Raw genomic sequence first — 15,678 nt, forward strand, 5'->3', positions numbered from 1 at the left:
CTAGCGGCCTGGGAGGCTGAGACAGGAGGATTGTGAGTTCTAGGCCAGCTTCAGCAACAGCGAGGCGCTAAGCAACTCAGTGAGACCCTGACTCTAATAAAAATATAAAATTGGGCTGGGGATGGGACTCAGTGGTTGAGTGCCTCTGAGTTCAATCCCTGGTACCAAAAATAAATAAATAGATAAATAAAAGGTGAAAGTGCCTGAAAGATAGGAAGAGGGGAAGACGAAAATTTCTATTATTTAAGTTTCCTCCAAGGATGTCTCTCTGTGAGTTGGGGTGCTTGAAGTTCCTTAGAGAATCACTTTGCTTCTCTTTCTAGTTCAATGCTGACTCCAGGGCTATCTAGTGACAGATACATCTTGTTTCATCTATTTTATTTAAAAATTTCTCAATGTTGATTCTACCTTCTAATATTTATACTTATTCTTCCATTGCAAAAACCTTTTGGCTGGGCAAGATGATGCATGCCTGTAATCATAGCTACTTGAGAGGTTGAGGCAGGGGGATCACAAATTAGAGGCCAGCCTTAGCAACTTAGGAGATCCTGTTTCAAAATAAAAAGTAAAAAGGACTGGGGATGTAGCACTAAGGTAAGCTGCCTCTGGGTTTAAATTAATTTGTTTCTAAAAAAAAAAAAAAAAAGATAAAAAAGAGACAGAAACTTTGGATGGAAATAAAAGTAAAGACATGTCTTAATCTTAAATTAGAACCCTTTTGAACACTGTAAATAAAGCAAGTATTTTCCCCCATAAAATGAGTGCATTAAGATTTTTATCAGTTAATTATCAAATTTAATGTGGGCAAACCAATATATTAATATATTCAATGAAATTAAACTACCAGACTTGAAATTTTCTCCTTTCATTAAGTGAATTATTAAAAAAAGAAAAAAAAGTGAAAAAAATGAGGAAAACTTACAATCCATATCAAGTATGGCACGAACGGACTTAACAAGCTCCTTAGATTCCAATGCCAGGGTTGCTGGGATGGTGCGTCCATTCCTTCCCAGTGCCGTGAGGGAAATCTGAGAGGCTAACACAGCTCTTCTTTCACTGAGAAGACAATGAAATGAACTAGAATATGTTCCATAACACACACACCTATCTTTGCTAAATGTGAATTGGTATTCATTATCAAAAATATTTCTTTATCCAGGAATGAACAAAAACATGTAAAATAGCCACACATGAGGTAAATAACATAAACAATATTTCTGTTTTCAATTGTTTATTATAAAATAAACAAGAACATCTGAAGCATTATATTGACTTCATATACAAGGAGGAAGAAACTGAAGGATGGCCTACCTCCTAGATTATTTGTTGGGACATATTTTGGGAATGTTTATATGCTAACATGATGAAACCTTTTATTTAGTTTGGTAAAAATTTAAATTAGGCATATTAAAATATATTTACTTAAAATTTCTAATACAGCAAACATAAATATATACATTCATTCTTGAAATTATCTCTTAAAGACTTTCATTTCCTCTAAATCTAAAATAGCCTAGAGCATTTATATAACTTTTTTTTTAAAAAGTCAAATGTCATTTGAAATAAATGTACCCTGATATAATTAAAAGTCCTAAGTTTTCCTCAGAAAACCACCACAGCAAAACCTTTACTTGGAAAAAAGAGATAATGTTAAACTAATGATAAAATCATCATCATTTACAATCCATCTTCTTAAGCATGATGGTATTAATTCACAAGGAGAAATTAAAGAATCAATTCTCAAATTCACATAGTCTTGTTCTGCGTTGAATGATCAAGGCTAATACCCATATAGAAGATATGGTATGTTAAAAAGATTGAATTAGATTTCACTAGTGCTTAACTTTTCATGACATGGCAAAAAGCTATGATAGTTTTTTAAAGTTGCCTTTTTCCATGAAACAATTTAAAGCAAGGGTAGATGCCAGCTTTTAAATAGTAATTTTTATCCTTGAAATTTAACAGCAAAATTTTTAAATTAGTCAAAATCAAATGAGACCTTAGGGGATTATTGCGGGGGATACACCTAATCCATTTAAGGGTAATAAAATTACTGAGTACTTTTATTTGTTTGTTTATTTTTTTGGTGCTGGGGACTGAACCAAGGGTCTCCCACTTGTTAGGCAAGTGCTCTGCCACTGAGCTACATCCTCAGTTTGATTACTGAATATTAAGATCCTTAATATAAATAAAAACCATGGAATTTACATAAATACCTTATAAGCAGCATGGATAACAATGAGAAAATGTCAGATTCTTTAACTATAAAAAATAAACATTACATCAAAATAGCTTAAAAGTGAACAACTGTAGATATTCTTCTAAATTAAAAAAAAAGTCATATGGCACCCAAAATATCTTCGTTTATTTCCTTTATTAAACTGCTATTTTCACTTTAAAGGGCAGAGCTTTCCCATTTCTGCAAGTGATACTGCCAGAAGTAGAAGACATATTTAGAACTAGTGACAGCTATTATAAGATGAAGAAAAATCCACTTTCAAAATGCACAAGTAAGAATCTTTCTTTTCTATGTCTTTCATCATGTATCAAAATGACCCTAAACTTATAGTTTGAAATAAATCTTACTTTTATGTTTGTTGCTCTTAGTAAGAAACTTGAAATGCAAAGCATTTTGTGAGTAATAAGAAAATCAAGGTGCATTTTCCAAATATATTTCTTTTATCTGTACCTACTGACTGCTGAAAGTAAAAGAAACTGATTCCATGAATAAGATTTGCAAAATTCTTTTTGACATAACAACTAATCTGCTGGTTGAGAATGACCTTTAGCAAGGCACCTGTGGCTAGTAACTTTTATTCACATACAGGAAGCTTCAAGAATTTCAAATTAAACTCATCTTTATGGCATTCTTGACAAAGACAAGAGGTAGGTGATTCCTACCTCAATTTTATAGTTGAAGGTTATAATGACTGGCTAAATACTTCCAGAAATTTCTTTTACAGAGCTAATAACAAAACCATTGTCCTCATATTTTTCCACAACATTGAATAATAGTGTACAATGGGAATTATTCAGCATCTTAAGACTATTTAAGAGATTTTTGGTATTTCAGTCACAATTTAATCCGCTGACATACTTTGAAGAAAGCAATTAAATATTTCTTACCTCAAACTTGATAAAGGAGAAGAATTATCAGAAAGTACTTCTTGAATAGCCTAGTGACAAATAAGATGGTGAAGGAGATTTATAAATTTGATAGTTTTTAAAAAATATCCTTTTATTGGCCCAATTAATATTTACAGCCTCCCTTTCCATTGATTAAACAGATGTTTCTGATATAGCAGGATGTAATTCTACTCAGAATATAACAGTTATAAAAACATTTATTTAGAGGATAAATGTTTATCAAATTATATTTTCTTAGTATCAAGACTTTTAGGAAAGTATTCATTAAGTTATATATTTTTGGAAATCATGTTATTCAGTCTCAATTATTTTTCTTAAAAAATATATATAATGCTAATCAGTCTTTTCATGATCTAGGTAATTCTAAGTCTGACTATAAGTCAGCATTGCTGTTTTGAGACTAGAGAATATTTCATTCGCCACTGAATGAAATGTTTATCAGTGTCAGTTGTATTTATCAGTGTCAGTTGCCTAAATGTATATTACAATGCCTAATGAATATTACAGTAGGCGATACAATATACAGTCCTCCCTTGGTATCTATGGGGGATTGATTTCAGGACCCTTGAAGATAAGAAAACCAGCAGGTGCTCAAGTTCCTTATATAAGGTGGCACATTATACATGCATATAACCTATGCATACCTTCCTGTGCGCTTTAAATCATCTTCAGATAATTTACAATACCTAAAACAATGCAAATAATACATAAATCAATGTTATACTGCATTATACTGTACATGTTCAGTATAGATGCAATCATGGTGTGTCTAACTACACAGGATATCATGAATGAGATGCCAGGAGAACAATACTCATATAAGGAGTGCTGGAGAGACCTCGGTTCTGTGAAAGCGGGAAGCTATAGCAGTGTGCACCTACACATCACTTCATTCATGTGGATTCAGCATGGTGCTTGGTATATGGAAAAATGAAATTTTGCTTTCTGGAACTGTTGGGAGTTTTTTCTGTTTCTGAATATTTTCCATTTGTGGTTGGGTGAATCCATAGATGTAAACCCATAGAGACAGAGGGCTGACTATAACATAAAAACTCACCTCTACAAAATGAAGAAGCTTTGCAGTGGATGCCTCAAAAGTTTTTCGAGCCATTTCTGATTTTCGCAATTGGCAGTCAAGTACTGTAATTCTCTTTCTTAAATCTTGAACATTTTCCTGGTCAGAGATAAGAAAAGGAGCATCTTACACATTTAAAAAAAAATATTATATTGCTGTTTTCTGTTTGACTCAATATTACTACTTCATTTATTTTCTCTCTTAATATGTACATGATTTCTGAGTTTGGGAGGACATGTATAACTAATTGTGAACATAAAGTTAATTTTCACAGGGATGCTGCAAGTTTTGTGAGATAAGCTACATATGACTTTACTGGGTCTTGTAGCAAAATACACTTACATTTTTATTTAAACAATTAAAATGTGTGTATTTAAATAAATACACAATAACACCATATATATATATATATATATATATATATATATATATATATATATATATATAAAATAAAAAAGAATTATTTCCTTTTTTTTTTTAAGCAACTTGTCTTACCAGATGCTGACAGAAACCCCTGAGAATGTATCACAACCTATTCACTATAATAAAATCCCATGTTAGGCGTAGCTGGCAGGGAATAAAGAGATTCCATGGAGAAAAGTAACAGTAATGTCCAGTGAACCCACTAGTTGGTAAGGGAGTACTGAAACATAATTTGCTCTGAGGATATGTGCCAATCCCTGGAAGCACATATAGGGATTTCATCAGAAACAAATGGCAATAAAATTTTAATGAGTAAATGAGGAAGAAACAATTTTCACATAAGTAAACAGACTTTTGATTTTGGTTCTGGTGAGTAAGTAAAAAAGTCTCTCCTGAATAGTTCCCAACCATAAGCCCCCACTCACACAGGTTTGGGGTCAGAATTTATATTATCAAAGTGGCCTAAATATCCAGAAGCTGAAAATTTATTTAAATTGGTCTCAGGCAAACAGAAGCAAACCCAAAACTTCTACGTAGAGTTGTTTTCTAAATTCAGATCTTAAAGAATTCCACACATAATGTACCTAGAGAACATGCCCTCACCAAAAAAAAAAAAAAAAAAAAAATCAGTAAATATGTGAGGAAATAAGTTCCTGAAAAGAAAGTCAGGTAAAAGAAACCATTTATATGATCGGGTCTATAAAGACAGCAGATATTAGAGTAATTAGATACAACATATAAAGCAATAATGTAATATGTTTTACACAACAAGGTATTAAAATATAATAAAAAGATACAAAAATATCAAAATAAATCTATACAACAAAAAATCAATCTAAAAATGTAGTTCACAATTAAATCAGAGACATGGTTTATGATTTAATATTCAATTAGATATAGCTAAAAGACAACAGATAATCAGGTAAAGAAAGTTCTGATAATTTAATAGAAGACACAAATTGACATATGAATGGAGGAGGAGTGCTAAGGAGAAAATAGCCAGAAGATGTATAATATACACAATCTGAATTTCACAAGAGTAACTAGAAAGAATGAAAGAGAAATAACTTAGGGTATTCCAGAAATGGTATAAGACATTGCTCTTCAGATAAGGAAGCTCAATAAATCCCAAACAACATAAATTAAATACGTTAACACATAACTCACTGAGGTCAAAATGATGAACATCAAAGCCAAAGAGATACTAAAATCATATAGAAGGAAAAATACTGCAAACAAATGATAGATTGACAGCTGACATCACAACCATGATATAAAAACAATGAAACAAATATCACCTTAATATCTAAAATGTAACAAAAATATATTTCAAGAATAAGAACTGAATCAAGATTTTTTTTTTCCCCAAACTGGAGACATTTTACCAACAGATCTTCACTAAATGAATTTTTAGAAGACACCCTTGAGGAAGAAATGAAATAATGCAAGGAAGACTACCTGAGATGTAAAGAATGCTGAACACAGAAAATGATTAACATAGGATCTAGTTAAACAAATTCTGACTATACAAAACAAATTCTAATACAGTTAAAGGCTAAGGGAAAAGTAAAATATAAAAAAAAATTAAAAAGAAGTATAGAGGGATGATTAGATTTATATTCTAAAGTGTTTCCAATATTTAGAGGAATGGGAAAGCCACAGATATAAGACTAGAAAATATGGGGCAAATAAAATAAGAGAGCAGATACGAAGTCAACTGCTTTAGTAAATAAAAGCTATAAATGGAAAGATCTTTCCAACTAAAGGCCAAAAATTAATAAATGGATAAAAAGTCCAGCTATATGTTATTTACCACAGATATAATTAAAACATAAAGACATTAAAAAGTTGAAAGTAAATGGCTAAAAAAAATACATAGGTAAATATCAACCAAAAGAAAGGTATATAACTATATTAATATCAATAAAAATACTAAGGGAAAAAGAAGACTGCTAGACGAAATAGTCATTATGTTTTCACAGAAGATGAGAAACTAACTCTTAAGTTTGACTGCATCTAATAACATTATTTCAAAATAAAGAACATTTTTTAAAAAAAATCTCCCTACAAGGGAGATTTTAACCTGTTTCTTTGAGAAACTGACAAAGAAATGAATATAAATACAGAAGAATTAAGTGCCCCCACGATGACACTGAACTAGTGGACTATAAAGAACAACAGTATCCATTAACTGCAGAATTCTTTCCAAGTTCACTCTGAACCTTTGTAAGCACCAACTACATAATAAGCCATGAACAAATTTCGTAAGACATTATTAACAAATTTTGAAGAGCTGTTATTCTGTAAATTAGATTCTCTGACCACAATGCAATTAAGCTTCCTGTGCTTCTGTAATGTTGATAAATAAAGATACCCATAAATATGTAGATTTTTCCCAAATTAACCTATATATGTAATGAAATTTCAGTAAAATTTACAATAGTTTTTTTTTCTTTTGAAAGAATTGATAAGCTGAATGTGAAATAGATAAGAAAAGATAAAAGGATTATAAACATTTCAAAGGAAAAAAACCTAGGTAGAATGATGAGATAACAAGATTTACTGTAAAAGATATAGTAAACAACATACTATGTTTTTTTTTGGCAGAAGAATATACATAGACCAATGAAAGAGACTAAAGGTCAACTCACATATGAACTTGATATATGACAGAGATGATTTGTAGGTCAATTAAGAAAGAAGGAGATTTTCAAATAAATGGTGATAAGACAGTAGGTTATTTATTTAGAAGAAAGATAAAATAGGAGAGGTGTGGTGGTGGATGCTGGAATTCTAGCTACTCGGTGGCTGAAGTGGGAGGATTTTGAGTTTGATCCCAGCCTGAGTTAATATAGAGAGACCCCCAAATCAATAAATAAACACACAAGACTGAAATGTATCCCCTTCTCATAGAGTACCACAAAACTAATTATAAGGGACTGGGGATATAGCTCAGGGGTACAGCACTTGCCTAGCATGTGTGAGGCACTGGGTTCAATTCTCAGCATCACATATAAATAAATAAAGGTCCATTGACAACTAAGAGAAATATTTAAAAAAATTACAGGAGGATCAAAACTTTTAGAAGCAAATATAAAAGAATATCTTTATGTCTTCGAAGACGAAAGAACTTCTTTAAGAATTCCTGTCCATTTCATCAGAGTAAAAAGGTAATCCACAAATTTTAGAGAGTAATTTTATAACATACAACTTAATACAGGATCAGTAACCAGAAGAATCACTATACATTCATAGAAAAAGACAAATAATCTAATGGAAAATGCTCAAAAGATATGAGGCATTTCATGCATAAACATGAATGCATAATAAATACATTCTATGTTCAAATGGCTAGCAGGGTTGGGCGGCAAAGCCCTGGGTGATAATACTTGAAGGTATAACACCATTATGGTTGATTTCAAGCCAGCAACCTGATGTCACTGAACATGGAGTTGAGAAAGAATGCATGCTGTTAATTCTCATGAGCCAGTGTCCACTGGTCTTCACATATCACTATCAAAAGGTCATTAGCAGGCAGGGAAATTCAAATTAAACTATAAAGATATAAAATTCATTACACCTACCAAATTGATAAAAATTAAAAAACAAAGGGTCAACAAGATTATGGAGTAAATGTTAATTCTCATTCATTACTGGTGGGAGTACAAATTGGCTCGAGCACTTTCACACACAATTCGGCATTTCCTAGTAAAGTCAAATATGCAATTATCATCCAACCTAGCAATTCTACTCCTAACAGGATCTATGTACAAAAATGTTTTCAGCAACATGATTAAAGAATACAGGGGCTGGGGATGTGACTCAAGCTGTAGTGTGCTCGCCTGGTATGTGCAGGGCGCTGGGTTTGATCCTCAGCACCCCATAAAAAAATAATAAAAAATAAAGATGTTGTGTCCACCGAAAACTAAAAAATAAATATTAAAAAAAGTCTCTCTCTCTCTCTCTCTCCCTCCCTCCCTCCCTCCCTCCCTCCCTCTCTCTCCCTTAAAAAAAAGAATACAGAATAATAGAAGAATACAGAATAACTGGACTGCCCAATGAATGTAGAATGGTTAACTCTACTGTAGTACATCCATGCAGTGGAGTTAAAAGAAAGATTAAAAACATGAACTAGGAACAGATTTCAAGCAGATGAACTGAAGGAACAAAATGTTGAGTGCAGAAAGTTAGAATGATGCATATGTATATTTCTACTTATACAAAGTTGATAAATAAGCAAAACGAAACAACATATTGTTAAGGAATACACACACACACATAAGAAATAAAATTATTAAGAAAATGGTAAATATTAAATCCAGGAAAATGATTTTATTGGAAGGCAAGGGAAGGGAATACAATTGGAAAGAGACATTGAGGATCTTCAAGGGGATTAGTAATGCTTGAATTCTTAATTTGGAGGTGAATGAAAAAATGAGGCAGGAGGATTTCAAGGTCAGGTTCAGCCTTGTCAACTTAACAAGATCCCATCTCAAAATAAAAAATAAAAAGGGCGAAGATGTAGCTCAGTGACAGTACTACCCTAGGTTCAATCCCAAGTACCACAACCTACTCCAAACACAAATAAGTAAATAAATAAAAAAGGAAAAAATCTATAATGAAAAATAAAAGCTTTGTTATAAAAAGAATCTGTCTTTAAAAGTAAACATTTAAATCCTAATTGTGAACATCTTAGTTAATGTTTCTTAAATAATCTCACACAAATAAGAAAAGTTTGTTTGTATTTTTCTCCCTCATTTCTCACATATAATGAGATTGGAAAATGTGGACTGTTGAGATGCCCAAGTTTCACAACTTTTCTTTAAAAAAAATTGTTTTCAGAGATAGCTTCCTACTTAGTTTAGGCTCTTATTAAGGGATGTCATGAGACCCCCATTATGCTAAAGAGAGAAAGCTGAATTAATTATATTAACAGGTAACTAAGCTTTAAAAATATCAAATAATTTTATGTAAACTTCTTGAATGTTATATTATTAAAAAAAAAAAGAGCTAGGGATGTACTCAGTGGTTGAGTACTTGCCTAGGAAGGTCTTGGTGTCTCTCCCTACCAGGACTTAATTTTTCCCTCTAAAAGTAATTAAAATTAATTACAAAAATACTTTTAATATTTTCATAATCAGGTAAAGGTTACATAAAATAATCACATATCTGTTTGGGGGAAGTAAATTCTGGGTCAAAAAATGAGAACAGAAGTATTGCTGCTTTCTCAGGTGATGTGTTTCCCCTCTGGCCTTGTTACTGTCAAAGGGAGATGGGAACTTCAGTCTTCTTATGAAACTGGTTTAAGTGGACCACTGTGAGAAATATGTTAGTGACTTATGAGCTAACCAAAGAAAATTTTGCTTTTCTAAAGCTCATTTCATTTTCAATTGGTGTATTTAAAAAATTAAAACTCTTTTTATGATTAAGTAAACATTCATAAATTATTCAAATACACATTATGTTCTATTGAAAGGTGAATGGGTCAAAGGGATCAATACCTATTATATTCATAACTGAACAACCCTATGAAGTTATAAAGTATCTATTTCAATTTATTCAATTTTCTTCTTCATTGAAGTAAAAATTATTTGTCTACTATAGTTTTTGAAGGTCATTGAATAAATATATATGTACAATGTAAAAACATCCACATAATAAAAAATTAACATAAAGAAAAGTTTACATTGCCTTCTGAAAAACATTTAGTATTTTGCTATTGAAATTGAGGAGTCTTCTATTGGAGCCTGATCTAGTACACCCTATATCTTAAAAAAAAAAAAAAAAAAAAAAACAAAACCCAAACTCAAACTAGTTTTTTTTTCCCATTAATTATCTTGGGTCTTGGGCAAAAATTCTTTAACTTTCACACTTCCCTAAGTGCTCTAGTTAAAGAGCAAAACCCATCCCTGATATCCCCTCCTTCAATCCCCACAAAACAAATTAGCAAGTTCAGAAAGAGAAGGAGAAAACCAATGTAGTCAATTAAATGTTAAATAGTTTCAGGATTTAATGCTTGAACTGAAAGTTGACCAATGACCCAAATAAATTTGGGGCACATGCTTTTCCATCCCAAAGCTATCCAGATAAAGGCAGCTCACAACCTTCACATTACCTCCTCACAGCACATCATCCTATCATTGAATAATAGAAGACAAACACTGACCTAGTTTAGAAGTGCAGATGAAAAGAAAATGAAAACAGGATACATGACAATGGCAGGGAAACCATGGTAACTAGGAGAGAAGTCTGTTTTGCTTACTTTATTTTGGTCAGAATAATCAGCAAGCTGAGCCTTCAGCTCTGTAATCTCGCCTTCTAGCAGACGGATCACTTCTTCATAGTCCATTTCCATTCCATGGGCCTGCCTCTGCGCTGCTTCAGCAAGATGAATACGACTTCGCAGAGCCCTCGTTTCTTCCACTACAGCTTTGGCTTCCTGCAGATTTCAAAATTAATGTCATAAAAAAAAACAAGTAGAAAATAGTTAAGGTGATCTTCACAAAGTATTTTCCTAATTCTGAAAGTTATACTTCCAAAACTTCTGCACTTGAAAATTAATATTCATATTATTTTATTAGGTGGACTAGTTGCCTGGTCTTATACTCTTCCTTTTTGAATTCTTGGAAATTTTTCAGTATGAAATTTCTTACTTTACACACCCTAGTTAACTTTTGGAAAATAAGGGAAGTTGAAAAAAACTGAAGATGGAAAATAGAAGAAAATGATTCCAGAGATGGGTTTTGCCATTTGACTGGAGCACTCAAGGAAGTCTGAAAGTTCAAATGATAAAATGAGGCTATAACAAAACTCAAGGAGAGGGTCTGGGGTTGTAGCTCAGGGGTAGAGCGCTCACCTAGCATGTGTGAGGCCCTGGGTTTGATCCTCAGCACCACATAAAAATAAATAAATAAAACAGAGGTTTTGTGTTCATCTACAACTAAAAAAAAGAAAAAATTAACAAGAACAAAACTCAAGTAGGTGGTAGAGGGCACATGTTCTTAGAAGGCTCTTGCAGCTTCATTGGATGCTGCTGGGAGATTTATAGCCTTATAGAGTGGACTTCTTTGTGGACCAAGACCCAGGGCCCAAAGTTTTTTTCCTATACATTATTAGTCTGTTATGTCTCACTTTTGATTTAAGCCCTGTGGGAAGCCATTCTGACACGTGATTGGGTGGCTCCCGTTAAGGGTCTGAGGCGCTTTGGCTGTGTTGAAGCTTTCCTGGCCCTTTCCTGATGAGAGAGCCCATCCGTGTGGGGGTGTGCCTGACCACTGACCCCGGGGACCCAATCACTGACCCTGACCTTGGAGTGCAGTCCCCCCTCAACCTTCATTGGATGGAATTCTCCCCTGAATCTCTTGTTCCCCAATAAAAGGCTACTCCCAGGCATGTTCACTCTCTCTCTCTCCTGCTAGCCCTGAGTAATCCTTGCTGCCCTGCTGGGCGGTTAGAGGAGGGAACCAGAGAGGGGAGCCGTCTTGGACCTAGCAATAGAAATAAGGTAACTGAGTCTGTGTGTTTCATTTCGATCTCATCTAGCTAACTTTATGCCTAGAACCTCATTAATGAAACCATTGTGCAGGCTGTGTGGTGGAAAGCCCAAAGGTGTAATTTTGTAGCAAAATCTGTAGAAGGCAATGTTCACAATATAATTATTAAATACTGTTTTATCTCAGGTGCTTTGACTGTATTTATTCATTTAATTTTTAGATCTACATTGGGAGGAAGGTATTATTCAAAAACTATTTCATACATAAGCAGAGACCTAGAGAAGTTACATATCCCATTCTAAGACACACAATAGTGCCAGAATTTTAATCCAGAGTTGCTATTGACTCCAACATCAACACTCTCCTTTCACCATTTCACTCTGCCTTTAAATGACAAAATAAACATAATGAAAATCCCCATTACACTAGTCACACTCTCACCCTTAGGAAGAGGTCAGGGTGACCAGAAACACTCTTGAAATGTGCCTTGGGTCAAAGATCATTCTCCAGGACACCAATATAATTTAACGTGGCAGTTATAATACTGTAAACCATTTCTTTTTCTTTACTTGATGCAGAAATCTCTCTTCTCTGCAATGGAACTTTCTGCTCCAATTGCTATGGCTAATATTAAACTATGGCTATTTTAATTTTCTTGGAGCTGTTATGAGGCACTTGCTTTTGTTTGAGCTTAAATACATTTGAAGTGCTGAGAGAGTTAGGAATGTGGACATATTCTTAAGGGTCAGTTTTTTACTCTGACATTCAGTAAGCACTTATTAAGGACTTAAGTGTCAGGTTTTGGGATAAGCAGTGAACAGTATAGACAGGACCCTCCCTCTTGCTCCTCAGAATTTGCATCCTAGTTTAGAGAGACAGACAGCAGGTTAGGGATTTTCAGTGCAGACTGCATTGGGGAGATGCTTGAGCAGAGACTTGCAGAAGGGCTGGAGTCATGGTTTCCCAAGGAAGAGCTTTCTGGGCAAAGGGAACAGTTTGTGCAACTGTCCTGAGATGGGATTGTGTTTTGCATCTTTGGAGAAGAGCAAGGAAGCTGGTGGATAAGAGATAGTGAGTAGTAAGGAAAAGGAAGAGAAGAGTAATGCAACATTAAGGGCAGAGTGGTGCCTGGAGCAGTTGTGGGGATGGGGTTGGAGTGGAAAGGCAGATCTTAAGGGGATTTATAAGCCATTAAAGGGGCTTTGGTTTTACTCAGGGTGAGATGGGAAGTGATTGGAGGGTTTTGGGCAAAGAAGTGATCTGACCTGACTTATCTTAAAAGGATTACTTTCACTGCTATATTGAGACTAGACTGTAGGGGTGGGCAAGAGTGGAAGCAAAGAAGAAGAAAGACAGGCAGAGCTAGCTGTGACTTGAACAAGGGCGACAGTAGCAGAGATGGTGTGAAGTGGTTAGATTCTAAATATCTTTGGAAACAGGGTTAACAGGTTAGGTCACCAATAACATTTATTAGGTAGCTACATCTAGACAATCATGTTATGTGATAAAAACATAAAGAGGCAAAAGATCAGTCTTGCTCTGGCTAGCTTAAAACATCAGGTATGACTTGGCTACAAGGAGGAAGGGAAGAGGGTATGTTAGGCAAACAAAACAAAACAAGAACCTGCACCACAGCATAAAACAGAACGTGAACAAAAGAAGAGAGGCAAGAAGGCATGTGGCAAACTGGAGAAATGGTGCTGGATGGGTTTCCATTAGAGTAACAGATTCCTATAGGGGAATAATGATTTAAAAAAATAAAACATCTGGGGAGAGGGCTAGGCTGTAGCTCACTGGCAGAGCACTTGCCTAACATGTGTGAGGCACTGGGTTCGATCCTCAGCACCACATGAAAATATAAATAAAATAAAGGCATGCTGTCCATCTATAACTATAAAAAATAAAAAAAATAAAGGCTGGGGAGAGGGCAGGAAAACATCAGGGGCTGGTAGAAATGGCATGACAGGCAAAGGAGTTTGAAGCTGGGGCAGCCTTGTTAGGAGAACGTGCATCAGAAAGTAACACTGGCAGCAGGTGCAGGATGGAGAGCTGTGGCTGACCAATCACACCCTGGCACAGAGAGCTTTATTTTCTCATATCTACAAGTAATTATCTCATAATAGAGTGTACCCTTAGAAAGGAATATCTGGAAGGAAAGGGGCATCCATTTAGCCCACCACATGTCAGTTCAGTCTAGGAGATCAGGAAAGTCACCAGGGACACAGCTGGGTCAACTTCACACCAGACAGTGGCAGTGCACACAGGCACTCACGGCTCAGTGAGCCAGCCCTGCTCTAAATGTCTTAACTGTCAGCTCAGCTAATCTACACTGTGTGATGTGAGGTGTGTCGACTACTCTCCTCGTTTTATACAAAGTACACTGAAGCACAGAAGCGTTAAGCAACTTACTCAGAATCACAAACACAATAAGTGACAGAGCTAGAATTTGAACTCATGCAGTCTAGTTACAAAGCTCATGTTCTTGGTCACTATACCATACTACCTTGCACTATAGAAAATGTTAAAATAAAAAAATTGCTTATATGTGACAAGATCATCAGCACCAGCCCTGAATTAGCTTAGGATGTGGTCATTAGAATAGACTCAAACACACCTGAGGCTGCTACGCTGCTCCCCATTTTCCTTCAATCAAGCTAAAAAAAAAATTAAATAAATAAAATAAAGCCTCTGAAGTGAAAGAGGAAGGGCAGAAAATTCACCATAGCTGCAATGAAGAATAACTAATTTGATGATTTGTCTCCTTCACACTCACTTCATGAAGCTTTTATTCCTCTATAAAAACAGCACTTTTATTTTTGTTCAAAGAATGCTAGTTAATTAAATGAAGAATCTGGATGGAATTTATATAGCCATTATAGCGCACTGATGGTAATACAGTGTGAAATGCAGTCGGGTGGTAAAAGATGCAGAGGTTTTGATGCTGAATAAATTCATGCCATTTCTTTTGTAAATGTATAACTGTCAGGCTGGTGAATGTGACCCCTTAGCAAAGTTCTAGCCCAATTCCCACTGAATGGCTGTTTAAAAGATTAGTGCATTGAAATGATGACTCTTAGAGGAAGCAGTAAAGAAAAGATAACAGCAGTGTGCCGTATTTAGCAATACAGGATCACATCAATCCATTTTCTCTTTTCCTCCCAGGCTGTCTTCTAATAAATAACTGCAAAGCCCTCCTGTGTCAGTAACATTTGAGCCAGAATTCTCCCAGTAGCTCACCATGAGCCTGAAATCCCAATCAGGGCAAATTCTACAGTTGGCTTACTGATGTACTTTGTATCAGGTAGAGTTTAATTCAGAGTACAAAGTTAGATAATAAAAGAAAAACTAAGATATAAGAGTAAATCAGAGAAATCAACATAAGCATAAATTTGTAATACCAACTAGTATGAGCAAATGTGATAGAAAAGAATCTGGAATTATGAGGTAAAATCTTTGACTTTCGTTTTTTCTTTGGTGACACTGAAGAAATAAATGCCTTTAACTCACACTGTTCCTTTGTAAAATGAGGGTTTGCCACAT

At 34.5% G+C, this 15,678-nt stretch overlaps 1 protein-coding gene across 5 annotated transcripts in view; it reads right to left on the reverse strand.

Moving 5' to 3' along the window:
• STXBP4 (syntaxin binding protein 4) overlaps positions 1 to 15,678 on the reverse strand; it is a 163,927-nt gene that overhangs the window by 66,237 nt on the left and 82,012 nt on the right. For all 5 annotated transcript variants that reach the window (XM_081272635.1, XM_081272634.1, XM_081272633.1 and 2 more), the window contains 4 exons: positions 10,908 to 11,084; positions 4,205 to 4,321; positions 3,127 to 3,176; positions 923 to 1,056 (listed from right to left, as the gene is read on the reverse strand). In XM_081272635.1, the coding sequence (XP_081128761.1) occupies positions 923 to 1,056; positions 3,127 to 3,176; positions 4,205 to 4,321; positions 10,908 to 11,084 (478 nt within the window). The remainder of the gene's footprint in view (positions 1 to 922; positions 1,057 to 3,126; positions 3,177 to 4,204; positions 4,322 to 10,907; positions 11,085 to 15,678) is intronic.

The sequence above is a fragment of the Spermophilus citellus genome, assembly GCF_964194105.1.
Source record: "Spermophilus citellus genome assembly, chromosome: 17".
In the NCBI taxonomy this organism is placed as follows: domain Eukaryota; kingdom Metazoa; phylum Chordata; class Mammalia; order Rodentia; family Sciuridae; genus Spermophilus; species Spermophilus citellus.